Genomic DNA, 27,593 nt, shown 5'->3' on the forward strand with positions numbered 1-27,593 from the left:
TTGTGGTGTGGAGTGTATGTTCTGGCATTACTCATTCTAGTATCTGGTCATTTCAAACATGTTAATGAATGTTGTGTGATTTGTGGGTGTTGGGGGTCATACTGAGTCTGTGTTGCCTCTGTATCCGTGAAAGTATCTTAGGTACCGATCCAGTACGTTAGCCATGGAACTATTCTTCCTCTCAAAGGCTGATAACTTGGCAGTGTTGAGTTAATTTCTTCAAAAGAGCAGCTGGATGCTTGCTTTTTAGGAAATGGGCTATAAGAAAGTCTCAGCTTTTGAAAGCTACAGTAAATTTTTTTGAACTAAAAAATAACTGAAGTGTTTCTGTTTTTTATACCTAGTGGTGGTCAGGAATGCTTTGTTTTTCTGTATGGTAATTTGGAAGTCTTTTTTTTTTTTTTTTTTTGGTCCCCTATGGAGTCTTGAAAGCATATCTTGACAGTGTACATCAAAGATCTGAACATCTAACTGATAATTCCTCTTGCAGTATTTTTAAGATTTTTTTGCAGATTTTTAAGATTTTAAGATACAAGTTACATACTTGTGAATTCATATCTGCAAATAAGTTTCCATGTAAAATGGAAATTATTTAAATTTAAATAGCAAAAACGTTAGTTGTCATTTTCATGACGAAACATTTTCATCAATATACTTGACTATTACAATATAGCCATATTTCTGACATAGAAAACCTCAGTGTGTTGCAGATAGAACACATGTAAGAATAAAAACTGTCTTATACTTAACACTGGAGTTACATGACTTTGGCTGTCATTTGTTCTGGAACTATGTCAACTACCAGAGTTGTTACAGACTTATGAGTTGAAGGCAGTGACCAAAAGGGACAGTGTCCAAGACACTTGAAGCAGTCTTCGAGTGCAGTATGCTATCTCAGCTTTTGCTCCTGCTATACTGTTTAGCCATTGTGCTATCCTGGATGCGAGTTCCTATTGGAGTTACAGGATTATACTGGTTATAGGATATCTTTTTTTTAATCTTGCCTATAGGAAATACTTAGCTTCCAGTATTTGATTTGAAAATCAGTTTTTGTCAACTAGCGTTGTTGGACAGGCTGTATTCAGCTAGCTCACCTGTATTACAGCAGAGTTTCTAAGTCATGATATTATTGAGATTACATTTCTGTCAACCCTCGTGAGTATACAAAAACTTCTCAGCAAAAAAGTCTTAAGAATTTTTTTTTACTTCACTTTCTGAAAACAGCCCTCCTTTCGTAATAGGTCTTGTAGGTCATAGTACTGAATACAGCAAATTCTACCTTATGGACCAGATGTGCTTTAAATAAAAGCTTTACAGAAGGGTATGAACTTAGACTAAACTTTCATTTCAGAAATCTGTGTTGTTAATCTGAAGCTTTCCTTTCAAAATGCCAGCTAACAAGGGATTTGGATTGTTGCAGAATAGTTTCAGACTTTAGGAAGAATTGTTGAAGACCTTTAATTGTCACAGTCTTGTCAGGTTAAAATTATGTTTACAGTGGGTTAATACTTGTTATTTTTTTTCAATACTCATATGCCATTTGTCGCTAAGGGTGATTAAAAAGATGCAAATATTTCTGAAGAAATTTTGAGAAAACGTTTCCAATAAATTATAATGCTCTGACTTCAGAAATTTGTAATTATGGAGTTTATTTGTAAGTGTAGAAATAATTAAATGGTCTTAGCTTTTCAGAACAAATGAGGAAATGAACTTCACTGTTTTTTATTTCACTGGAATAAAATTATACTTTTGGCAACAAGTAACTTTGTGTCCAGAAAACCAGTGCAATTTTTGTTTTGGCTGTTAATTCTATGCGGATATAACAAGAGCAGCAGACAATATATGAGTTCTAGTAGTTTTTTTCCTTTTTTGTTTTTTTTTGGTAACAGTCTTCTGGATATTTGCTTTCTACTAGTGTGGAAAAAACATTTATTTTGGGTGCTGAAGGTACTATTTTTCTGTTACTTTAAGAATCTATGTTTTTTGTTTACTGACCTTTTACTGTAAGGTTCCATGATTTCCCAGCCTGGAATAAGGCGCTGTTACTGCAGGCGGTGGTCTGCAGGCTATGTGTTACTTCCTCCTCCTCTGTGCTGGCACTAGTATTTAAACTTACTTTTTTTTCTGGGTTAATTTTCAGCTAAATGAAATAAGTTCCCTGATCCAGCTGACCATGCTAATACTGATATCAGGGAAGGTGCGGAACTATTCTTTTAGCAGCACCCTAGACTTGTATCGTCTTTTGAATTGTCAGGTGGAAAACTATACCAGAAAGCAGTCTAACCTTTTAGTTCATATGTAATGGTGTTATGTTGCCTTTAGCAGAACTCTGGGGCCTTATTATGTTTTTGACAAAGTAGTCTGGGAATCAGACTTCTGTTGTTGTCATATATAGGAAATAGTGTGGGTGTGGGGTGGTTTTTTTTTTTTGTGGTGTTTTTTCTTCTTTATGTAGCAGTGAAATTGTGTTGTGTATTCTTCTTCCTTCTCCCTCTCTTTTTACTGGCCTACTACCTTTACCTGAATTCTAGGAGATAAACACTTTTTTAGATCTGTTTTTGCTCTTTATACTTCTGGATGGAGACGTGTACTGTTCCTTAGTTGTGTTTATCAGTACAGTTACTAAGGGATAGTGCCAGGTTCTCCAGTACCATCTATGGTAAGTACAGAATTTCAGATTTCAGTGATATCATAAATGCAATATTCTTGGAGCAGTTCTGTCATACATTTTATGCAGAACTTCACAGTGCTAGCAGCAGATGGTAACAGAAGAGGAACATATCATGGAGGCCAAAAGCGTTTGGCCTGCTATCTTTATCAGTATTTAACTGGATTCTTGGGAAAGCCCAGTTCTTGCATGCTTTCTCAGATTAATTTCTGTGCCTAGAGGGATTTATGCTTTGGGACTTCTTGATCCAGGGGTGGTATCTTTGTGTTTAGTAGTGTGATGGATTCTTGTTCCATTAATTTGTTGAATTATGAATTTTCAGTGTTCATAGTGTCATGCGGCAAGGAATTTCACAGCTGATCTGTACATGGTGTGAAAATGTACACTAGTTTGCTTTGAGCCTATAGCTATACAATGTTATTTGATGCCATCTAGCACTTCCCTAGGAAGTGACAATGAGCAGTTATTCCATATTCATCTTCTCACTACCTCTTCTGGTTTTATAGACCTCTGTCATATTCTTTTCGTGACTCCTTTTCAGGATGAAAGGCCCCAGACTGATTGGACATTCCTTGTACAGAAGTCTGATAATCACTTTTCACTTTCTTTATATCTCTTCTAAATGATACATAATCCTTACCAGAGCAAAATAAGAAATTATAGAAAAGCAAATCTACTGCACTTGAGGCCCTGGAGTCTCTAGGCTGTAAAATGATTACAACATGATTTAGTGTTGTCGAATGCAGACTGCTAATACAATTATGGGTCCCCATTTTTTTGGTACAGACTTTGTCATTAATTACAAAGTATTTTCACTACTCTAAATATATAAACTATCTTGAATCAGGAATAGATCCTGAAATTGGAACAAAACTTGTCTTATTTGAATGAGATTTTTGTTTGAAAAATGCTCTTAAAATTGACTGCGCTGTTTCCTATATCTGCTCTGAAAACAGAGACCTGGGTAACTTAAATTTTTGAAGCATTAACTATTTTTACAGCCATAGTTAACTCTTGACTATTTGAGTTGTTGGGTGTGGGGTGGAGCAGGGGAAGTTCAGGTATCCCAGATAGTAGAAACCACTTGGGTAATATGATTACTAGAGAGCATTATGTAAACATTTCATTTACTCAGTGCTGCAGACTCATCCAGATATTTCTGCACCAAGTTGCCAGCGTGCCTGGTTCTGGAAGGACAAAAGAATGTTTCTGAAGGCCTAGCACTGAGTGGACATGGCATTTTTTGTTGATCATAACCTTTCTGGGCACACTGGAGAGCGCACAGATGCCTGACTGTTATTGGAGCAGTGATGGTGCCTGCTCTCACCCTAAGCAGAACCTGTGGTGAGTCCAAATAGATAATTCTGCCTGGATTTGAACTGGCTCTGTCCTAGTGTGTGCTTCAGTGTCCCTCCAGTGCTTTCCAATGTGGGAATCCTGAACTGACCCTGAACAGAAGCAGCTAAGATCTGGTTGCACATATTTGTTCAGTCTTTTCATACTGTGACCATTTTTAGCTCATTCTGCATCTCCACTTCCACAGACCTTGGAAACAGTACAGTTGCCTTTAGCAGAGTGCTGCTTGTACTAATATCTATGATGTGGCTAATCTGTCAGTGGATTATCTGTGTTGAGGTATTAAGAATTGACTGTATTTAGCTGTATTTGATTAATTCATTTGTAGTGGAACATTGCATGGTGATAATCAGGGTGATTGTCAGAAACTTTAGGAATAAGCTTTGAATATGTAAATAATATATTTAACTTTTTGGCTGCTTAATATCTGCTACTGTTTTATAGATATTGTTAAGTCTTGGGAAGACTATTTTTTGTTCACTATATTTGGATTTTGTGGATTTTTTTTACATAAACATTACAACTTTTTAAATGTTTGCAGACTGCAATTTTTTAAGTTCTGTCAGATTGCTTTTCCTTTTCTGTTTTTAATTGATACTGAAAGTAGAAAAGTAGGATTGAATTGGAAAAGGAACTTTGCTATTTGAATACGATTATTGACAGAATTCTTTGCTAAATTGTACTAATGTTCATTTAGGAGCTCCACTATGATTAAAATACATGACCGAATATAAAAGGTTTTTAAAATGAGGAATAACTGTGATATGTATGTGAATTGTGTATTGATTTGCTGTTTTATGTATAAGAAGGCTGCTGAAAGACTGATTAATTTTTCTTTAGTACTATCTTTGTACTCTGTATGTGGTACAGTTTTTAGAGAAACAGCAACAAGTGAGCATTTGTTTGCAGGCAGCTGAGAACTGTAGACTGACTGAAGTAGGTAAATTTCAATGTAGTAATATTTTGTTAATTTAGGGGTCTAATGTTTTAACTGTTACAACAATTTCCTTGTTTGTTTGACACGGTGAGGAAGGGGGAGGTAAAATCGTGATCAGTTAAACAGATTATAGCTTTTGAATCCTAATTCTTATATCTGCTGATAATATTCAGCATGTATTCTCTGTTTCTTAAGCAAATTATTCTGTTATATCTAATATTTTGGGTCTCTCATTTAAATAGTTTTCTTACAGTAATCTTTGTCCACGTTTATCTGTAAGTCTAAAAGGCTCTTTTTTGCTCTACAAGTTGTTACTTTGAAATTTGATTCCACTGGATGACGATCAGGAATGCTGTGTAACAGCATTCTTTGTATCAGCTTTTCACCAAGACTTCTTTCATGCAGCTGCTTGGGAACAGGCCAGCTAACAATGCAGTGGTTTTATGTCATGATTCAGGCTTTCTTTCCATCTCATAGGTTAGCGTAGGGATCTCCTAAATGTATAACAAACAGCATATGCTAACTTTTCCTATTATTATTATGGCAACAGCTCTCCCTGTCAGATTTACTGTTTTGTTTTGTTTCCTTGGTGTTAATATCCAAGGACACGGATGGTGCAATGTTGTGTGTACATATTCAGGTGCAAAGATTGTGCAATAAATGCTTATGTACAAATGTTCTCATCCTTTTGTACAGGTTTGCAGGATTTTGTGTGTGTTTTTTCACTAGGAAAGATGGTAAAAAAAATTATAAGCTGTTTAAAAATGTTTTACTAATACAAATATATATAACAGTATTTATTATAATATACATTATATGGTGATATGTATAACTAGTAAATATAAATCTACAATGAGGAAGAACATTTTTAGAGAAAGTTTTAGATACGTATTTCTGTCATTTCTTACTTTTGCTGTATAATGTGATTTGGGAGGGCAGGGGGAAGAGAGACTCCTTAACACCATTGCATATCAACTAAAGTTATTCACTTACTCAGTGGATCAGTGGAATGTAATCTTTAGCTGTTCCAAAAACAGACTATTTGCTGTGATGACAAATGATGCTCCAGAGAGAATTTTTCTTGTGTGCCAGTTTTTTAGATGAGGAGTAAAGTGTTGATAAATGGTGATTTTTGGTGAGAATTCTGTAGTAGGATTCTGTGGAATGGAATCTCTTCTTTATAGGCAAACAGTATTTCATTTGTTTGGGGTTTTTTATTTTTTAAATAGAAGTTGTCACTTCATTCTGTGCACCAATGATAAGGTGGACAATAAACCACAGTGAGACCTCTAGCAATTAGTGTGAGCACCTTTTCATCCATCTTTTGAAAAGATTGGATCAAACAATATAGTAAGCATAATATTACATTAACTATAACGGTCTAAAACCATATTTACTAGGGTCAAGGAAACTGCAGTATCTCAAGCTGACAGATTTCTTTTCTGCAAGTTTTACTATTTTTACAAAAAAGGAGGATCTGGATCAAAGCAGAAGTGTGTAAAATGTCCTAATGAAGAGATGCTTAACTGAAAGTCTAAAGTAGTACTTAATCTTACCCTCTGGCAAATAGTAACAATAATCGTTGCCTCACCTTTCAGAGTGGAATATAGCTGACTATTGGGGTCAATCAGCAGATCTAATGGTTGCAAAAACTGAGGGTGCAGTTTCATGTAATACAAGCCTACTATTGACCACCACTGAAAGGAGTGGGCTGTGTTTTTTCCCATGACTGGGTGTTTCCTCTCCTGTGGTTTTATATATGGTAATCATAGAACTTTAGCTTGAGTCATGTCAACTTCTTTGCTGATCTGACTGGAAAGTAAACTTTTCTCTTCCAGGTTTAGTCATCAGTTGAATAAAATTTCATCTGGTTTGCTATGTGGCAAGATTATACTAAAGGGAACAAGTAGGAATATACAGTTGAAAGTGAAGGGTAAAGTGGGACTTCACTTCTTGGTGACAGCTCACAGTTGAAATGGATTGAGGTGTATCCTTAAATTACATCCTTGAATGGCCTTAATAAGAAACTAACATTTAAACCAAGAAAGGTTTTTTCCATCCTGGTTTAGGAGTGAGCTATAGTTATATAAAAAAAAAAAAATTTCCTTTGGGAGAAATGATGGACTCTTTAGGAACATACACAGAACCCATTAATAAATTTTACTCTGAAACGGGTGCACGGTTAGGAGATGATGACATCCCAGACTGCTATTGTGGGACCAGACTGACAGTTCAGCTGCATCTCAATGTGACTTGATGATCCTGGTCTCTACAAACTGTTACTGCTTTGCAGCCCAACTTCAGCACAGGCTGTGGGACACGGCCCTACCACTGGGTGTGCTCTGTATCTGTTAGCTCAAAAACTATTGGTGGGCTTCTCTTGATTTGTATGGTAGGACAGATTATAAGTGTAAAGTCTGTTGCTGTTAACTTTATTATGAAGTAAAAGATTTTAAAAGTAAGGCTTTAAACATTTGTACTGAAAGAACATGTAAACCTATGAATTTCTTTGCAGGGAAAGTGCTTGTGAATGAAGTTTTGAACACTTAAACTGTAGTTGTAAAAGCAAAAATTTAGACTGATAATGTACTGTATGTTATTTATCTTCTTGGGTTTTCGCTATTAACTTAAGATTACTTTGATAGAATTTGCTTCTAGTTCTCTTACATAGAGTTATTTGTAGGTAACAATCTTTCATTTGATGAAGGGGAAATTAATAGTTAGCTGTTCACTGTCACACTGGGATAACAAACCAAAAAAAATTTTTTTTTTAAGTTAGGGTTCTGGAGCCCGATATTTATTAGTCTGAATGTTAGAATTTGAATATGCAGTATTAATTATCTGCTAAATATCTAAAATTAGAATATTTTCACTGAGTTAAAGTTGGTTAGGCACCTGAAATCAAAATTTCAGCAAACACTTAAACATTTTGCATGCCAAATCAGCAAAACCACAGCAGTTATGCTGAGGCCTGAATTAAAATAAAGGACTCACTGTAGGTGAAAAGCTGAAAGTTTCATGAGATGTATTGTAACTTTGAGGGCTTTTGGGCAGGAATTTTTGATTTCTGATATTGGAAAAAACTGTTTTCAGCATCATTGTTATAGAAGCTGATGTTGGGGTTGTTTTATATGTTGGTTTAGGTGTTGTTTTAATGTTGGTTGAAGTTGTCTTCTAAGATCTTCTGAAAGTAAAGGGAAAGTGTCTTACTACACTTGTGTAATCTTATCCTAGAAAAGAAAGTGGAAATATTTTTTGAAATGGAAGGATCAGTTCCCAAAATGATAGGACTAGGAAGTGCAGTTGAAATAAATATTTTTAATTTTATGTATCACCATTAAGTTGTTTCTAACAATTATAACCAAAAACTGTTCACATTTTACAATTTCTGGATCAGAGGATTGATTGTTGTAGAGTATTGGATCTTGTAAAGCAAAAGAGTCAGTGAATCTGCCAGCCCGTGTTATCTGGCTCTCAGTGTTTTTTCAGCAAATACCAACTCAATGAAAGCAGTTCTGATAAGAACCCACAGGGGCTACCTCATTTTCTGATTTGAATCATGGTGGTACTTTTTTTTCCCCTTGTTTTTAAGCTAAAGCCTAAACGTGTTTATTCTGAAATAAGCTAGGCATTATCCTCCACTAAACATATATTATAGAAGAAGCATATATATAAAATGTCCACTTTCTCAAAGGTTGAAAAATAATAAGTTAAATAAAAAAATAAGAAAATACTGAGGATAGGGAAAGTTTTTAAAAAATATTTTGTAAGATGCCAATACCTACAATTGACAGAAAAGTTCGGGGTTTTTGTTCCCCTCAGTTAAAGTTGTCCTGAAAGAGAGATAAAAGAAAAAATAAATTGTGTACAAGTAATCCAATGGAAATAGTAAGAGTTTGTTAGCAGTCACTGTAAATTAAATTGAGATACAAAAAGTTTATAAGTAAAATTTAAAAGGAATAAATCTGTGGCCGGATGTTTGTGTATAAATTGTGCACCACCAAAGTGGTGCTTATCATTGATTTAAATAGGAAAGGATAAGGTCTGTATGGATAACTTTAGAACTTTATTTGGAGCAGCGGTAATCCTAATAATGGCATGTGTTCCTGGCTCAGGCTGAAAAATCACCAGGAACAGTTAAGGCAAGTCAGAACACCCCGTTATTATTTCTGTCCTGTGTTTTATAAGAGGAGGAATGATAAAAATAATTTCTGTTCCAGCAGTAACTGGTGAGGATGTCTTAAACATTGAATGTGTAGAACAGAGTGACTGGCATTAAAAAAAATTCTACAACACGGATATCTTTTTTTTTTTTCACACTTAAACATTGAAAAAGCTCAAAAGGATTGGATTTAATTATGTCTGTGGAGAAACAGATGTATGGTTGCTGACAGAGTTGGTAGTGGCCCAAAAATAGTGAAGCGGTAAGTAATTTGAATAGGAACTTTACAAAACAATCTGATGGCTTCATATAGAATTAATTGAACAATGTGTATTTTAACATAATCTTGAACATTCTCATAAATCCAGGCATAAAGAATGTGCTTGCTTCTCTTACCAGTTACACATACAGTTTGGATGGGCGTCTTTTTAGGACGTTTTGTTACTCCAGCAGGCAAAATAAGATGTCATCTAGCACAAAACAGTAGACAAAAGAAACACTCACCTCTGAGCATGGCAGTAGGTGTTTTATTCGATTGAGACTCGGAGTCCTGAGCTGTGCGTGAGAATAAATTGCCTAAAGGAGAAGGAAGTGGGGGTTTCTTGTGGCAAAATAGCATAATAATTAAAACACTTGTCAAGGAGGAGGAAGGTATGGAGTTCTGTTCCCTCAACCAGAGGAGTTTGAGTTTTCCATGAAAATGGCCTGTTATGCCTGACTGTGTAATAACTGGGGGCAGGGGGTCTTGTCTAATCCTGCCTCTTAAACCTAGGCTAATATAGTGAAGAATGCAAGGTAGCTAGAGGTAGACTGCGTACGATAATAAGCACAAACAATCCTGATTATGTAGCCTAGAGAAGTCTTCCTGGGGAAGATAGCTTTGGGTTTCTGATTTCTGCTTTTGATGTTATTTATGCATATTTATATATGCATATTATATACCTAATTGCAAAAGGTATATGCAGGACATAGAGCATGTAGTAAAATCCTGGGATGTTTCCTCCTCTTTTTGAGAGGACGATGGAGCAATTTAACACTGTGTTATATAGTCAAGATCCCTTTTGATCACAAAAACCATGAAAAATAAAGGCTGCTTGTGTGCTAGTAGCTCACTCTTCCATCAGTGAGACAGAAGACAGCTATTGCGTTATAGTGTTTAACCACACTTGGTGTGAAAAATTTCTTCCTTCGTCTTTCTTCAGAGAGAACTACTGCACCTCTGCCTCTTTGGCTTCCTCTGTCCTTGTGCATTTGTCCTGTCCCCTGGCTGACTTTCCTCCTCCAGCACTGGGTGGAAGCACAGGCGAGCTGGGTGTCGCTCTCCAACTGGCAGTTGTGTTTTTCTTCACTAGTGAAGTTTTGGATGAAATAACATTTAAGCAGTCATGTGTATGGGATCTCTGAGTCCTGGTGGGAGGTGGTGCTGGAATAAGCTTCTTTCATGACCTAGGCATTTGAGGGGGATAGAGGAAGATGAGTGCTGCAACCTCCTCTGTGGTATACATATTTATTGGACAGGTTGTGAATTTTCAGCAAGTCCAGATTATCTGGGATCTAAAGAAGATACTGGAAACCAGTGGAGAAGGTCTATCGTCTGCAGTTCCCTGAGCACTTGTTGATCACTTGTTCAGAAAGTGCTTTAGAGCTGTAGTACTTCATTGCTTCATGATACAGATACTGCTTTTGTTGTGGGGAAGATTAAAGTGTGTTATTTTCCACAACTATCCTGGATATACACTATATATTTTAGAAATCAAAATATATTAATCTTTAAATTACTGGCCATATTCTTTTTTTTTTTTTTTTGTAGTGATGTAGAAGCATTCAGTTAAAAGTTCAGTTTTTAGAGCTACTTTTGAAACTGATTTCTTGTAGTGAAAATTCTTTACTTGAGGCTTAAAATACCTAATTTTTAGCTGGCTTAGTAAGTTTTTTTTTTTTTAATGTCTCTGGTATATTTTGTAGATTTCTATAATAATTTTTAGTTATAAATAAGTGTGACTAGAGGGCAAATTCAATTCTGTAAGAAGTAAAAACTTTTGTCATCTGTTTGTGAATAACTAACTGAAGGATGGTCTTTCAGTATTTTGACTTGTCACTTTTCTACTGGTTTAAAGGCTTTTTTAGATGAATGGTTTTTGTATTTCAGTGAAAATTTTTCCTGAGAGGAGACTTCAAGATAAATATTCACCATTAACACCATGTTAACACCTATATGGTATGACTCTGGCTCAAGGCAGTTTGTAAGTCTTAGAAAAGTCCTTATAAACACTTATTCCCTGAAGATAATGTAAGTAGAGGAGAGAAGAAAAAAGACTGAGTTTTTTATAGGCTTTTTCAGTGTATCTGTTAATGATGATTTTAAAATGGTCTGCTGGAACTATTTCTAAAACCAGCTCAAGTTGGAAGCTTACACTTTCTTTTCTACTCTTTTATTGTTGTCTGATACATTTTTGTATGTGGAAAATTTCTACAAACTATTTTGAGAATAAAGTAATGAAGCAGCACAGATGCTGTGTTTAGTTGCGGACAAAATACTGAAATGGTATGATATGTGCTACCAGGCTGTGAATGTTGACTGTAAGTTATGTGCGTGTACTTTCATTTTCTATGCAAATTAGAAGTATCAATTTAGTAAACAGAAAAAAAAATCTATTTGTTAGAAGCAACTAAAAAATACTTCTGTTTTAAGAAAAGGATAAAAGCATTTTTACAGAGAAACAGAAGAAAAGCAAGCCTTAATTTGTTGCTGCCCTATACCCAATTCCAGATATTGAATACTATTCCACAGTCTGAACAATACTACTATAAGTAAATACAGCTTTATGTTGAGCTCAGTTTAAGAGTCAAAGTGCAGTTGAATGAAGAAATTGAGAACCTTTAGATGCAGTAGAGTAGTTGAAACAAAACCAGAAAACCCAGGATGAGAATAAAACCCCGAAAGGTCTGCGGTAGGGCTGTAGGTCTTTACATTATAGGATGTATTGGCACAAAGATAATCTTTTTGGTTTATCTAATATAATAATCTGTTGGATTATCTAATCTATTTAGGACTGTCATTTTATATCCTTTCAGGTCACATACAAGTAAGACAACCTGGGTAGGGGGAAAGGACAGTTCTTTTTCAGGGGTGTAGAAGGTCTTGTGACAAAAAGATTGTACACCACAAACTGAGAATAGTATTCCTCTTGGGGAAGTACAGAACTCATCCGAAATGATTAGCCACACAAAATTTGCTTTAGGCCGCGGTAGCTCTGTACTGTGGGATATTACTCAGGTAATAGAATTACTAGTGTCGGTGCGTTAGTCTGTTTTGTTAGCTCTGTAGCAGTTTCTGCTAAATTTAGCCTAAGGTAGAATACGGACAGCTTTTACCCATGCCGTAAACTGTCCTCCAGTGGAACAAACTGGCAACTCTTAGGATCTAAAGATTCAAAGAAGGCCTGAAATTAGTAGTTTGCTTTCTGAATCAGTGTTTTTTCCTCTCATATCAGAACTCGGACAAATAGGAACTTTTACTTCTTGATTTTGTTGATATGATGGTAACTAACTAAGCGTTTGTTGATGATCCCAAGCTAATGACTGAAAATGGGGCTGTTGATATGGATATGAAAAAATAAACTGATCACATTTTTAACAAGGAAAAATTAAGAGATTTGATAGAGCTTCCTTTGGTGGTAGGAGGAAGAGTGCTTGCTGTAGAAAGAATACACGAACCTAGTCAAATTAGGATGACTTCTCTAAAAAGCAATTGTGCTTCGAAGTCTTACATGATGATAATGCTTGCATGAATACTAGTTTGTTCATATAGTATTTCCCTTTTGCAGGAACTTGCATAATTTGTAGGTTTTGACTGTGTGAATTTAAGAAATTTAAAGAAATAGTCTGTTTTTCTGTTTGTGTCACTATTTGTTTGTATAAATCATTACCATTTGCATTTAATGGAGTATTATTTGTATGAATTCTTCACAGAATAAACTTAAAAATGTTACAACTCTTCTTAACTTTGGATATTATAAAATGAAATTCATGTTTTAAGTAATTTATGTCTGTAATAGTCTAAACAGTTAAAATAGTCCATGGAAAAAAATGTTATTAAAGGTTCTTTGTACTATAATTGAAATGTCCTTTGAGCTTCTAGAAGGCATTAAAATTAAATACAATTATAACTTTTTGTAGGTTGGGCTCATGTGGTTTGTGCTCTGTACATTCCCGAGGTGCAGTTTGCAAATGTTTCTACAATGGAACCTATCGTGTTGCAGTCTGTTCCTCATGATCGTTATAATAAGGTATAACTATGTGTTTGTCTATATCTAATTTGTTTATTTTAAAATTTGTGAGCTTTAGTAATGTAAAACTACACTTTTTAGAATGCATTTTACATAAAATTCATAAACGCCTACTGTAATGCTCTATTTTCTTTTATGTCTTTATGATAAATTCAAGAATTAAGGCAATATTCAATTCAACTTTAACGTTATTTGCAATGCCTTACCAGTTGTTGTTGTTGTTGTTCTTGTTGTTGTTTTTTTTTAAATCAGAGTAGGGACTGTCTTGTTAATTAAAATATATTATGATCTTTGAATATTGGTATATTTTGAAAAAAATGTGAAATATTTCTCATGGGTAAAAATATTATTACAGCATAAGTGAAATATTATTGTTAATTGCCACTAAATGCTACTGCTTTAAGTGTAGATATGATGTTCATAAACTTTTTTTTTTTTTAAAGGAAGAAAAGCTATGCTAATATGTTAAGGCAAAATCTTGTAAACTTCTACCTTTGAATGTAGTATTCACTTTAATAGGATTATTTGCTTATAGAAGAATGGCTCCTAAATAAGTGTCAGTGAGATGGCATGTTTTATGAAGTGTGGCAAGGCTAACAAAAAAAGTAATGAAAAAGTAACTTTAATGTTCTGTACTGATGGTTACACTTTCCTAATTGTTTCTTTCTCTTCCTCACCAGACTTAACTACCTTCTTAACTACCTTCTCTTTTTCTAGTGTTCCTTCTGTAGGCAGCAAACTATCTGAATTTCTGATTAGTGTTATTACATATATTGTTCTTGTATTGTTGTTTTTACCTTGATTTTCTTTCTTTTTCTTTCTTTTATGGTGGTTTGTGAACTTTGGTACAAAAGAGGAATAGGTTATATTAAAAAACAAAAAAAAGACATGCATCACCTCTGGTGCCCTTCTTGCAGGGAAACCAGTCTTGTTTGAGTTGCTTTTGTCTCCTCCCATTGTTGTTTCTTTTTCTGAGTTTATATCTTGGATGATTTTTTTTCTCCTCAGAAACATCCACGTTATGCTCCTGCTACCTGTTTTCCCGTCTTTGTGTGGGGGCCCCTCCCTCCTCCCGCCATACTTTGCTCTTTTCCTTGCCTCTTTCACCTTTTCCTAATTGCTGTTCCATATGTTTTTGCCAGTCTTACCAGTAAGTCAGAAGAGCCATGAGTTAAATCTAGGTTCTTCTCATGCTATCTCATCAGGTACTGCCTGAGTATCTGTATCAGTTTCTCATTATTGGCTTCCTTCTTCATCGGCAAAAACAAGCAATGATGAGATCAAGTGCAGAACTAATAACGTTTTTGTGCTTGTACGGTTTTGCTGTGAAAGATGAATTCATTTCATCCTTTCTCCTTAACTTTGGTCCCACAGCATGTCTGTTTTCTTCTTTTCCCTAGCAGTAGTCAGTGCTTTTTTATTTTTTTTTTTGGAGTGGTTCTTCTGTAATGTACTTCTAAAATGTTTAGTAGGATTTTAAATGTTGTCTTATCTGGCACCATTTCAATTGATGTCAATTCATATGGGATGAGTAAAATCTTGTAAATTTGAAAATTTACCCTCTATCTTCTAATATTACTTGTTCTCAAAGTCCATCCTTAACTACTTTTTATTACAATTAAAGTTGCTTCTTTCTTCAACAGTTGTTCTTCCAAATATATGACATATAGTATAGACCTTGTATAAAGTTCCTGATGTTGTCTTCCTACTAGCTTTTTGTTTTCAGCTTTTCCCACTTATCTGTTTTGGGCCTATTTTCCACATTAACAATCTACCTAAAACTACTTTCATACTGGTCAATGCAGTAAATTTTAAAATATAATGAGACATATCTCAGAAATTGCAGGCTGGCGGGGGGGGGGGGGGCAAACCTTGCAAATTCATTATTTTTGTTCTCCATTTTTAAAGTACACCTGGGTTTTGCTGTCCTCATTTGATCATTTTGATTCAGGGAGATACCAGAGGTGGATTTCAGGGGAATCAAAGAAATGTCTATAGTGCAGTTGCTAGAGCAACCCTGCTAAAACCAATTGAACTTCATACTCAATAGGGGTCTGCTTAGAGCAGCACAGAATTCAGGTGGGAGTGACTGGCAGAGGCACTGCAGCCAGTGCTGCGTTTTGTACTGCTGTGGCTAAACTACCACTAATTTCTGAGCAGGCTGACTTTGAGCTTGCACATAAAGTGCCTTGCGTAGTTTCTGCAGCATGTCCCAAAATGTTACTGGCCACAAGCGGGAATGTGCACAGAAAGAAAGGCTACTTTAAGCTTATTTGGTATGTCTGAATGCTGAAAAGACTGAAACTCTAGGAAGAAAATGAAATGAAGTGAGACAACTGTTCTAATAGGTATTTCCTTCTAAATTATTTTAATTGTTTCAGGAACAGTCTATGAATTAACAAAAAGGTCAACTATCCTTATATGTTTATGAGGTGTTTTGTGTTACCTTTTTTCCCAACATCCCAAAAAAACAATACAACTACTAATTCCCTTTTTAGACAGCCTGCAGTAACTTTGTCATTTTTTTCCCCATTCAGTGTACACTGTGTTTATTCTAATGATATATTAACACTTTAAAAATCTGAAACTGTGTAGAATCATTTAGCTCTGACTTTATCAATTTGTAATGCATACTGTTCAGGAGAAAATGAAAAAACTGTTTTTTGAAATGTAGATGTTGCAAAAAGTCCTTTAAAACAATTATTGCACATTTTGAATAAATATAAGTATATAATTAAGCAAAAATGCAATTGGTTGCCTTTTTAAAGAGGCTTACTGCCAATTTATTTCAGTCTGTCTGTCAAATTGGCACAACTCTGGTTGGAATGGGATGATTTTGGAAGAGATATTATTTTCTGTGAAGTCCTAAGTAATTCTGTGTATTTGTCTGGTTACTATTAGAAGGATAACATATGGAAACAGGAAAAATGTAAGTCAATGAAAATTACCATAAAGAAGAATATATACCATAGTCTTTAAAATATAAAGACAGACCTCTTTGAGATTTGCCAGGAGATCATATTTAATTTACATAGGATTTTGCATGAAGATGTTCATTTATTGAACACTGCAAATAAATGCAATATTACAAAACACAGTAATCTTGAATGCAAGAAAAACATAGCTACACCAAAGCATAAGGCTTGTTGATACACACTGGCTTCTTCAAAGTTACCTGCTTCTGAGTGAAGCCACTCACATTATCGAATGAATCCACTAAATGACTTGATTAGCCAGTTGGCTAACAGGAAAGCTCTTCTGCCACAGTTGCTTCCAAAAAGAATTGAACCAATAGTAGTTCTCTTGTTAAACAGATGTTATGCTTGGATAATACCAATTTATTTTATTTGAGCTTTCCTTGTCTCTTTCAGGTTCTTCTGAAATTTAATGATAATTAACCATAATTACTGCTTTTTGGAACCTCTTCAGAGTTGATTAAAAAAGTAAATGCATCTGGAATGTCTTGATCCACCTAGCATTAAGGACAGCTCTTATACTTTTATTTCAGTATTTGCTGGAACAATGAGAAATTTCTGCTTAAATATAACTCCAAAGTTAACTCCTACTATAACTTCTAAATAAGCTGTTTTTCAAATTACCTTTTGCTTTACAAGGGTTTTCCTTGCCTTGTCTTCCCTTCTGTCTTTTTTTCTGCAGAGATGGTTTAAATTTTGGAACTTTGAAGGAAAAATATTAACAGACAAGTAAAGGCAGCTTTGTAAACACTGTATTGTGCAGTTAAAGGAACTTGCATACTTGTCATGTTCTTTGAGTAGAATTTTCTGGCTGAGTCTGAAGCTTTATCTAACGCTGTATTTTCCACTGAGTTTGGGAGAAGTTTATGTGGTCTCTTCCCTTAGGAGTTCTGAAAACCAGTGCTGCTGCAGGTGGTGGGATGCAGAGCCAGTTCACACTTTGAAATGCCACAGGGCTCTGGGGAGTGTAGCAATGCACGGACTTGCAAATGTATGAATGTCTTAAGTCTTCTACTATACTAAAGAAAGGTGAAGCTTCTTAAACTTCCGTTGTATGTTTGTATGTCTAAGTGAAAATAGAGTGATGATGAAGTTCAGCTTTAGAGAGAACTTAAAGCCTGCGTTGGAACAGGAGGGTGACATTTTCTCTGGCCCTGTTTCCTACTTAGGATTAGGAAACAGGTCTTATACTTCTCATGGCTATTACAGGAAGGATAGAAGTTCATTGAGCTTGTTTAAAATTTGCAGGTAGTCCACAATGTTGATTATAAACTTGTTCATAATGTAGCCAGTCTGTTCTATCATTTTGCAATAAAGTTTTACCATAAATCAGTTTAAGGGGTTCTGAAATACAGATCCTAAATGCAGGATATAGCATTGAAAAATAGAACCTGTATCCTTGGCAAATGACAGGCTTATACCACTTCTCTTTCTGAGATATAATGAAGAAAAAGAGATCCTGAAAAACTCTGTTTTGAGTAACAGAACAGTAACTGGAGCTTGAGTTTTATGGGTTTTGTTTAACTTTTTCTGTTTATAGAGATACCTTACTTTTGAAGTTACTTACACTTAATACAGTAACTCGGATGAGGTTGACAGGAACAAGCAAGATCATGATCTAAAACTTAAGAGTGTCGGGTCATTGTATGGAAAACTAAAAAGTGGCTAGCTTTGGAGACGGTCAAAAAACTGAATTGTCTTTATATACTATCTCAATGTACAAAAGGAGCAAGGCAAAGAATTGAGTAGGATTATACCCCTTTCTGAGCCTTCAGGTGTTAGGATACGGATATATTAGCTATTGTGTTTAATGCTTTTTAAAGGTCTAGTGAAAACTGTGCAAGAATGACACAGCTATCCTGGAGTCTGGCATGCTAACTATAAGGCTTTTGTTAGCTATAATATGCCGACGCCTGATGTTAAACACTGTTCTAAATACTTCTGTTAAAAGCCATTCTGATATCAAAATTTTGGTAATTTTCATGTCTTTCTAAGTAATACTGTCTTTGCTTTGTATCTTTTTTTTTTTCTTCACACTAATGTTCTGGTCCATTTTTTTTAAACTCTGTTTTCTACCATCCATGATCAATGTTCTATTTATTTATTAATCATTCTACTTATTCTCTTTACATTACTCAAAGAGGTTGCCATAAAATAGCAGCACGTCTGCTACAGGGTAAATGTAGACAATTTTGAAAAACAGAGAAACTAATAAAAGTTGTTTCTCTTTGCCTTCCCATCTAAGATCTTCTAATGGGTTTTCCATTCAGGTAGTAATGTACTGTTGGCAGTTTTCACTTTAATAAGGTTCTGTCTTATTTAAAAATAGACAATTGACTGCATCTACAAAGGAAAATATTTTCATTAAGAATCAATTTTTAAATTGTTCCGTTTTGCTTGTGCCGTACATTGCAACTGGTATTATAAGTGTGGTATGATAGAATCTCTCTGACTGGCATTTCAGTAATTAGAACAGTATAAAATGGAAAGAGCTGTAGTTTTACCTGATATTTTTCACCAAAATGTTGGCGAGTTATTGTAGTGATGTCTATTATAACAATTGTGTTTCCATACAGCTTTCCTCCTTGTTTATGAACTGTGTATAAAAACATTGAATAATGAAAAAGATTTTGGATTTTTTTTATCTAAATTTTTCCATGTTAATTGAAAACACTTTCCAAAATCTTTTGAATTGTCACAGTATCCCAGTAAAAGAAAGAAATTGAGAGAAATGCTGTGAAAAGATTTTCAGATCCTGGACAATTTGTTTTCATTTTAGCTTATTAAATTTTGAGCTTGAAATGGGTTTGGTATACTGACTTAAGCTTTGTTTACTGGAAGGTTCTTGCTAGGCTAGTTTCTAAGATGATGTTTATGGGGCTGTCCAAGTCGTATTGAAGTTAAACACTAAATTAATACATCATATAAGTACTGAAGCATCTGTGAGACCTCTGAAAACTATTTACAGCAAAAGTACAAATAAAATTTTAAGTTAGCACTTTTTTAGATGTAGTTTGTATAGAGGTCTGTGCATGTATACTGTATGGTGTCTTGTGCAATTAGGCGCTCAAACTAATTTAATGTTTCTGAATACAACCAATATAAGACTGGTAATATTAAAGGAATATGTGAAAATGATTGCGACCTAAAAGGACATAAACACAAATTTGAAGGCAAGGAAAATCCTGAAGCCTAATGTTATTTGCCTTTGGGTGTTTGACCATTTTGGCTAATTGAATAATGGTATAGAATTGAAATAAATTAATATTTGTACTGTATTAGGGTTGATAAAGTGTTATACAGATCCTGCTTAAATGGTCTATTAGGTGATCTCCTTTTACAAACAAATGTAATTAGTTTTTTTTTTAAAATAAATTCCTTACATAATCTTAGCTGCAAAATCCAACAGTTCTTATGCTAGAAAATCTCCTATGAGTAACACGGAATTTATTTGTATGCTTTTTATCATGTTAAGTATTTTCTCTTTAATAGACCTGCTATATTTGTGATGAACAAGGCAGAGAAAGTAAAGCAGCCACTGGTGCTTGCATGACATGTAATAAACATGGATGTCGACAAGCTTTTCATGTAACATGGTAAGTATATATTATCATTTAACATCTCTGAAATAATTTTCAAAAAGAAACAGCTGCACATGATATTTCTGAAGCATCTGTAGTAAAGTAACTGTTTTGTAGCTGTAGAATATCCAGCATAATGGAGTTTACTGACAATACGACCACAGTAGCATAGACATTGTTGTGAGCTGCAAAAGCTATCTGAGAATATTCCCTTATGTTGTATGAGCTGCTTTGTGGTCCTGTGAATATGCTCTGAGCTGAGCAATATAAGAGTTACGAATTGAAAGCTAGCTGATATGCCCATATAAGGTTTAGCGCTTTTTTCTATGTTCTTTTTCTTCGGTGATATTTTATATAAATACAGGAATAAGAAGAAGCTGTTTGTTTACCTGCTAACTGATTTGACGTTTGCTAAAAGTAAAATCAGTAAAAAGTAAATCAGACTGGGGAACAAATCACTTACTGAGACATGCATAAAAACTTTATTAAGTTATCCCCAAAATGTTTATGAATCTGTACCAGGAGGGGTGATTTACCCCACCAAGTTTATCTAAATGGTACCTGTATAACCTAAATTATTAACTTAGATTTCATCTACAGCTGCTGGAGAAAAAACAGGCCATGTCTGCCATCTGATTCATAACACTTTGATATTTGGGTTTACTTGCATTCAGGAGATGCCTGTCTCACTTTATGGACTTAGAGGCTGGATAATTAGATTAAACTGCATGTCTAACAGGTAGAAGCCGGCCAAAGGAATCCTATCACCAAATTTCCTGGGGGTTGTGTGTTCTTTTAGATTCAGGTTAAGTCTTTTTGCAAGAGATGGCGGTTTTGTACAGCTGTCTAGGTTCATAATCTCAGGTTTTATCTGTCTGTTTTATGAGTGCCCCAGCATGCTGCTTCATTTGTCTGTGCACCAGCTCAGTCAGGGAAATCATATTTGCTCATCTACTTAAATGTATTTTCTTCAGGGTAATCAAAAGATATTTCGAATGTCTTGTGCAGGTCTTAAAGGATTTGATTCTGCAGTCTAGATGCTGATTTCTTTGCAACTCTACCTGTCCTCATTTGCAGAGTCAGGGCCTCTCTGTGCAGTTTTTTAATATTCAGATATCTGGCAGGATGTTGAAATTTTAGTTTTTCGTAAGCATCTAATTTTTCATTGGAAATGATCAATGTCAGGTTTGATTTTATGGTGAAAAGGGATTTGCTCCTGAGAACTTACACACCATGTAAAGAGACTACTTACGGTTGTGAAAAAATGTATGCATCTAAGTATTTGAAGAGAAAAAGTCCTTTTAATCTCCTGTCTTTCTTCCAAAAACCCTGTTTTCAGTGAATGTCATAAAGAACATGAGAATATATTCAAAATGAAAATATTTGTATCATTCCTGATCTTGTCAATTGTTAGGATTTTTTAATTTGCTCTGAACAGGTATGTGTTATAAAACAATATCCAGCCAGAGAGTACTGTGACTGTTCGAGGATACTGAGAGGCTTCCGTAGTATTTATAAAATGAAGGGAATATGTGAAAGCTAGAAAAAATAGAGATCCAGCATAAACTGTATCAATTTTGAGTTAACAAAACTAGTCCAGGAAGAATGACCTTGAGTCTATCTTTTTGTTTTTGTATGTCAAGCTTAGAGTGGTAAATCTTTGCTTGAAGAGATCGTGTTAAATGTTTTTTGTAGTTGGCATCTGCTGTAGATGTGCATGTATTTAAGAGAAAGTATTTATGGATTGCCCAAGAACGTACTGTATAAATGAGAGGAAAGCGATTTTAAAAAGCAGTGAAAATAAGCTGGTGTGTATGTTGTTCTTTCACTTAAATATTTGCTTGCATCTTTTTGACTGTAACATTGCATTATTATGCTAATGAAAGTGATGTACAAAATGAAACTGAATATTTGGGTTTTCAGTGTCCAAGTTCAATGAAGAAATTTGTCCAAGATTTCAATAAAGAAAATAAATCAAGCTTTTACAAATGGTGAAAAGCAAATTTGACTTTAAAAGAGGGGTAGAATAGGGTAGTGTTAGCCCAGACAAGGAAACTTGAAAGTCTTATCCTTTCTAAAAGGAATTAACCTGCCCCAGTCTGTGTTAAACCAATAAAATATGGTTTTGCATGACATGTAAAAACTTAAAGTTTTGTTTAGAAAAAGAAATACTATATATATATATATATATATATATATTTTTTTTTTTTTGGCAGAATAGGAAGGATGCGTACAACTCTAGAACAATTTCATCTTATAGACAGGATGGTTTTGTTAAAAGCTGTTGTTTCCATAGATAATTTGTGACTTGAGTTGAGCTAAGAAGCATAATAAATTGCTTGATTTATGTATTTGTGGGAGTAGCTGCATAGTAAAAATAGACTTTTAAGCTTGTGTGTAAGTGGCTTATAGGCCTGGTGCCCTTTTCATAGTCTAAATGTGAACCAAATATATGTTTTACTTGGCTTCAAAGGTTAATTAGGTGCTTGCATCCCTTTAAGTCGCTTGTGTCTTTGGAAATATCTTCCATTAAATGTGGATGCAAGTATCTGTATATAATCAGCTGTGATGTTCTGGTGTGAGCTGATGTAAAATTGATTTTCTCGGGTATTGTTTTGTTTGTTTTTAGTGCCCAGTTTGCAGGACTTCTTTGTGAAGAAGAAGGCAATGGGGCAGATAACGTCCAATACTGTGGCTACTGCAAATACCATTTTAGTAAACTGGCAAGTATTTGTTAAATTCCATATGTAAATTGCACTAACTAATTACATTTCATTAAAACAATGTTTTAATCACAATTATAGAAATACTAGCTAAAAATGTATTATGTTTTTATAAGTGATTACTTTCTAAATGTTTCTCCCCTCTGCCAGAAATAGCATGTGTATTTAGGCTTTTTTAAAGTCAGTCCTTTAAAATTGTCTAATTGCTGTAATGTTTTCTTTTGCTATTTGATTAGTTGGCTTCTAGGAATTTAGAATGCTTTGGAACAATCCAGAAATATTTCTTTCTTTTGATATCCTATATGTTGGAGAATAAAAACCCTCTCTTTCTTTCTCTTCTATTCTTTTTTTTACTGTTCTTCCCTTTGTTCTTCCTCTCACTGTGTAGCTAGTAGATATTCCCTACCTGTAAGTTCTGTGAAACACAACCTCGAGGAAATGGCTTGAGGTTTGATGCAAAAACCTTCAAAATTTCTTATTTATTTCTGTAGGTTTTTGGATTAGACCTCTTGGGTATTTCATATCACTTCTTATATCGCCAGGTTGACAGTGCCAAATAACTGTGTGTGTGTGTGTGTGTGTGTGTGTGTGTGTGTGTGTATGCATGCATGCATGCATGTGTGGACTTGAAGGACTTTTTAAATTATTTAAATTCATATTCTACTGTAAGTATGCTTAAACTTGCTGAGTACTTGTTTTCACTGCTTAAAAAAAAAAGGTTGAATACTTTGGGGTAACTTTTGAATAGGTTGTGATGAGGTAAAAACACAGGGCAGATGAGCCATTTTAGCTTTCTAGAAGATAAGCTTGGTGAGGTTAGCTCTGTGCTCCTGTGCATATTGATGAGTTTGCTTCCTGATAAAATGTAGCCCGTACTTAGCTAAGATTTTTATCTTGAGCTAGGTATACAAAAAGAACAACAATGGTGTATTATCTAGCACTGAAGGCAAGCTCTTACACTATTACATATTTGATCTGAATGCGCCAGTGCAGCTATGACTTGAGAAAATGTACATTTATTTAAAAAGCAAGTTTAACAATAAAGAAATAGCTCTGTATTTGACATGTAATTAAATAGCTTCCCATCACAAAACTGCAGTGCTTAGAGCAGCAAAGACGGGCAAGATCGTGTTAGTGTTTCTAGTGTTTCTTTAGAGATGTCGTGACTGGTTAATGCAGATATTTACTATTTATTACTAAAGATAATGGGTGGTGTATATCTGTTGTACCACTGAAAACTTGAGTTGATCCGATCCTGACCTGAAGCGTCTTTATAACGCTTCCTCAGTTATTCTATTATAACTTAAACATTTTGGGCACTGGCCTAGCATAAAGTATGTGAGGTCCCAGACTGGGCTCTCAAATATTATGGAAATACAGGTAATTATGTCTGCCGCTTGTAAATACGTATATGACCATAACATTCTGTATCCTGTTTAGTGTTTTTACAAATAAAAATATTGCAGACAGGCCACTTGACTAATAAATCGTGGAGCCATGGAACAGCCTCCTCAAAATGCACTTGAAGCATGTGAGGGTGTTAGCACTGTGGTTTCACATGATATTCACTTGAGCATCATTTTTTCTGTTTTATGTTGTGAAAACTTGAAAATGTGTTTAAGCATATTTTAATGTTAAAAAAGGTGGCATATCTCATTTTTGTGGAAAGCACATTTTACAAATTCATGAGGTGGTATAAAAGTCAATGTGAGGGTAGGCTTTTTATTTTGTTCTGGTATACATTGGGTAGTCTTGTTAACTTTATTAGTGTCAGTTATTTGTCAGTTTTTCAGTTACTGGAATTTTTTTTCCCCTCAAGCAGTAAGGCATTTTATCATTTGAAATGCTTTATACTTTTTATTTATTCAAATGATTCCTTTTCTATATCCATAAATATATTTTCTCTTTTTAGAAAAAGAGCAAACGGGGATCTAATAGGTCATATGATCAAAGTTTAAGTGATTCTTCCTCTCACTCTCAGGATAAACATCATGAGAAGGAGAAAAAAGTAAGTGGATTTGTCGTTGCTAATTATGTGGCACATCTGCTTAATGGTAGCACTTTTTGATAAACATTTAACTTAGTTCTTGCTGAAAAGCATGAAGGAAATCTTGTTGCTGAAGTACTGAAAAATAAATAATACAGGTGATAAACTAGAGATACTAGTGTCCAATGAGAAAACATCTTCAGATGCATTTGTACATGCACCTTCTTTTACCTCTTTCTTTATCCTCAGTTTTGGGATATAGACAAACAGATCTATTGGGATAGCTGTTTTTCCATGCAGCGTCCTCAGTCTTAGTTTCCCATGAGCATTTTTTGTAAAGTCTTTGTGACTAGATGGGGAAGAAAAAACGGGTGGACGTTTTAGAAAATGTTTTCATGATCAGGTGCATCTAACTTGTTATGTTTTAATCTGTTCTGTCTCCTTTCTCATCAGAGAACTGACATCTCTTGATGTATTTTGGTGGTATTGGTGGTCAGCACCACTGTACTGGCAGAACACCTTGTCCTTGACCTGCGAGTCTTTCAGTGAGGTTATAAGGAATAATGCCGATTGCTAATTTCTGTCTTTGTTGGGTTATTTTTTCAATGCTTCATATATATATATTTTTTAAAGGAATTTTAATTTTGTAGTGATTATTACTTTCCATATTTAGCATTGCCAGATTTATAGTTGTCTGTGGGAATTTTGTCATCTAAATACATCACAGTGAGATAACAGACAGTGGCACAGTAGCTCAAATTTACTTTGGCTCCTTTTTATCCTCCTTTCTAAGAATACACGTGAAACTGTTAGCATCCTGTACGTCTCATTTATTCTGTGGGTGGAGTTTGTTCTGAATAACACAAAAGCATGACATAAAAAATGAAATTGAACAACATATTGACCAAATTTATATTAGGAAGGAGCTATTTTTTTAATGAAGGGAAATTTAATAACAAATGACAGTCTTCAGGCCATCACTCTCCCCAACATTAAATTTGTTTTTAAGCTTATTTCTACCCAAGAACAAAGATCAACGTCCACATAGGGTGACCTTTTAAAAAGTATCTTGAGATTTTGTTTTTGATGTAGGTGAATAGTTCCATAAATACCTTCCCTCTTCCCTTGGTAGCTCGGGAGTGTGTGCTTTGTGATGCTGTTGTACTGCTACATTTTAAATTTATGACTAAAAATAACAAGAGGATGGGGTTTTGGCATATTTTTTATTCTTAATAACACAGGGATAGAAACAAACAGTCTTGAAATATAGACTACAGAATTACATGCAAGTTAAAACCGTACTAATATTTGCTTTGGTTTTAGTGCCTCATCACTACTGTATTGCAAACAATGTTTTGTCAAAATACATTCATTGAGTTTTACTCACACTGACCAAACTCTGACGTTGAATTTGAAGAAACTTGATGCTTATGAATTGTGAGTGTAAGGCCAATTTTGGTTTCATGTCTCTGAGCTGTGCAAAACACTTAAAAAAAAAAAAAAAAAAAAAAAAAAGTGACTTTGGTGGTATTATGCTGCTTCAAGTCATAACACCTATAAAATCTTCAAACAATACTTGGAGGGCCATTCTTACAGTGTGTGTTCAATCAATATATCCAGTAGTTTTTCCTGATGGCTGTTCAGCTTATTCTACTCTTCAGGTGTCTTGCTGTGGATCTTTTAGACCTAGCTAGTATTGTCATTTGCACTTGCAAGCCCTGACCTTTTGTCTGTGACTCGGAGAGGTTTGCTGGAAATAGGATATTAAAGTTTCTTCTAGCTTTCATGAACTGGAACATAGGAAACCGAAAGATCTCATGGTTTGTAACACCAAATGAAGCCATGCAGTTTGATGGAATTACCTACTGCTTGACATTCAGAGATTTTCGTGGTATATTACAGCACATTCACTTACCAATTTTAATTTGATTTATATATTGTGTAATAATGAAGCTCTGTTCTGGTTGAGAGCACAGATTGGTGAAAAAAATTGCAACTTCCTAAAGTTATTAATAACCTAACTCTTCCTAGCTACAGGTTGTTTGGGGGTTTCTGTCTTTCATATTCTCTAATTAAAGAATGGTCTGTGCTCTGCAAGATACTGGTCTTCAGTCAATAACCCATGTGTGGTACGGATGCTCATTCTTTTGTTAAAGTTGATTACCTTCTGCATGTGATGGCTCATTTGATATATTTTGCAGATGGTGTTCTGTTACAGCATGTCTTGTCTCTCTGTGATTTAGTTCTTGTGAAACCTTGGGAAACTATAGACTGCTGCTATTAAAGGATGTAGTCCCAGAGGAAAAATGAATGATCGTGTAGGTTCTGGATTGCTGAAGAAAGTTGATTATGTAAGAAAAAGGAAGTCCCATGGCTACTCCCCCCCCCCCCCCCCATTTTTTTAAAAGTATTTTTGTTATTGCAGACAGAAGGGAAAAAATACCTTTGTTGAAAAGCTACTAAACTGGATTATAAAATACAAAACAGAGACAAATGACAGTAATCCTTCAAGAGGTCTGTTAGTCTTTAGTGTGTAGGATTTAGAGGAGTGGTTTAGTTGTATTGTTTAGTGTAGGGAGAAAAGTGTTCTGATACTAGGCTGTGAATAATACTCAGTAGTCGGTAAGGCAATTACATGCTACTTTTTGTTTGTTTGTACTAGACAACAAAACTTATCAGTAAAACTGGAGTTTCCATGTTTTTCTTCCACTTGCTTCTGTGGTGAGTAAATGTGCTTGGTTTTACAAGTAAGATGATTAATTTCTTTCTCCTTCCAGTTGAGCTCTTGGCACTTGAAATTCTGTTCTGGCTCTGACATTGCCCATAAATAAAAATCCTGCACTTAGAATTCTACCATTTTGTTGGTTTAACACCCTTCATATAGTTGTGGTTGTAACAGGGATAAAAACTATTTT

The 27,593-nt window shown here is 34.7% G+C and overlaps 1 protein-coding gene across 5 annotated transcripts in view; it reads left to right on the plus strand.

Annotated features, from left to right (window-relative positions):
• The window catches only part of MLLT10 (MLLT10 histone lysine methyltransferase DOT1L cofactor), a 134,601-nt gene that overhangs the window by 20,821 nt on the left and 86,187 nt on the right, over positions 1-27,593 (plus strand). For 4 of the 5 annotated variants that reach the window (XM_067291775.1, XM_067291776.1, XM_067291777.1 and 1 more), the window contains 4 exons: positions 13,303-13,412; positions 19,880-19,983; positions 22,598-22,691; positions 24,604-24,699. In XM_067291775.1, the coding sequence (XP_067147876.1) occupies positions 13,303-13,412; positions 19,880-19,983; positions 22,598-22,691; positions 24,604-24,699 (404 nt within the window). The remainder of the gene's footprint in view (positions 1-13,302; positions 13,413-19,879; positions 19,984-22,597; positions 22,692-24,603; positions 24,700-27,593) is intronic. The other variant, XM_067291778.1, reaches the window with a different exon arrangement.

This window comes from Apteryx mantelli, chromosome 2, assembly GCF_036417845.1.
Source record: "Apteryx mantelli isolate bAptMan1 chromosome 2, bAptMan1.hap1, whole genome shotgun sequence".
In the NCBI taxonomy this organism is placed as follows: domain Eukaryota; kingdom Metazoa; phylum Chordata; class Aves; order Apterygiformes; family Apterygidae; genus Apteryx; species Apteryx mantelli.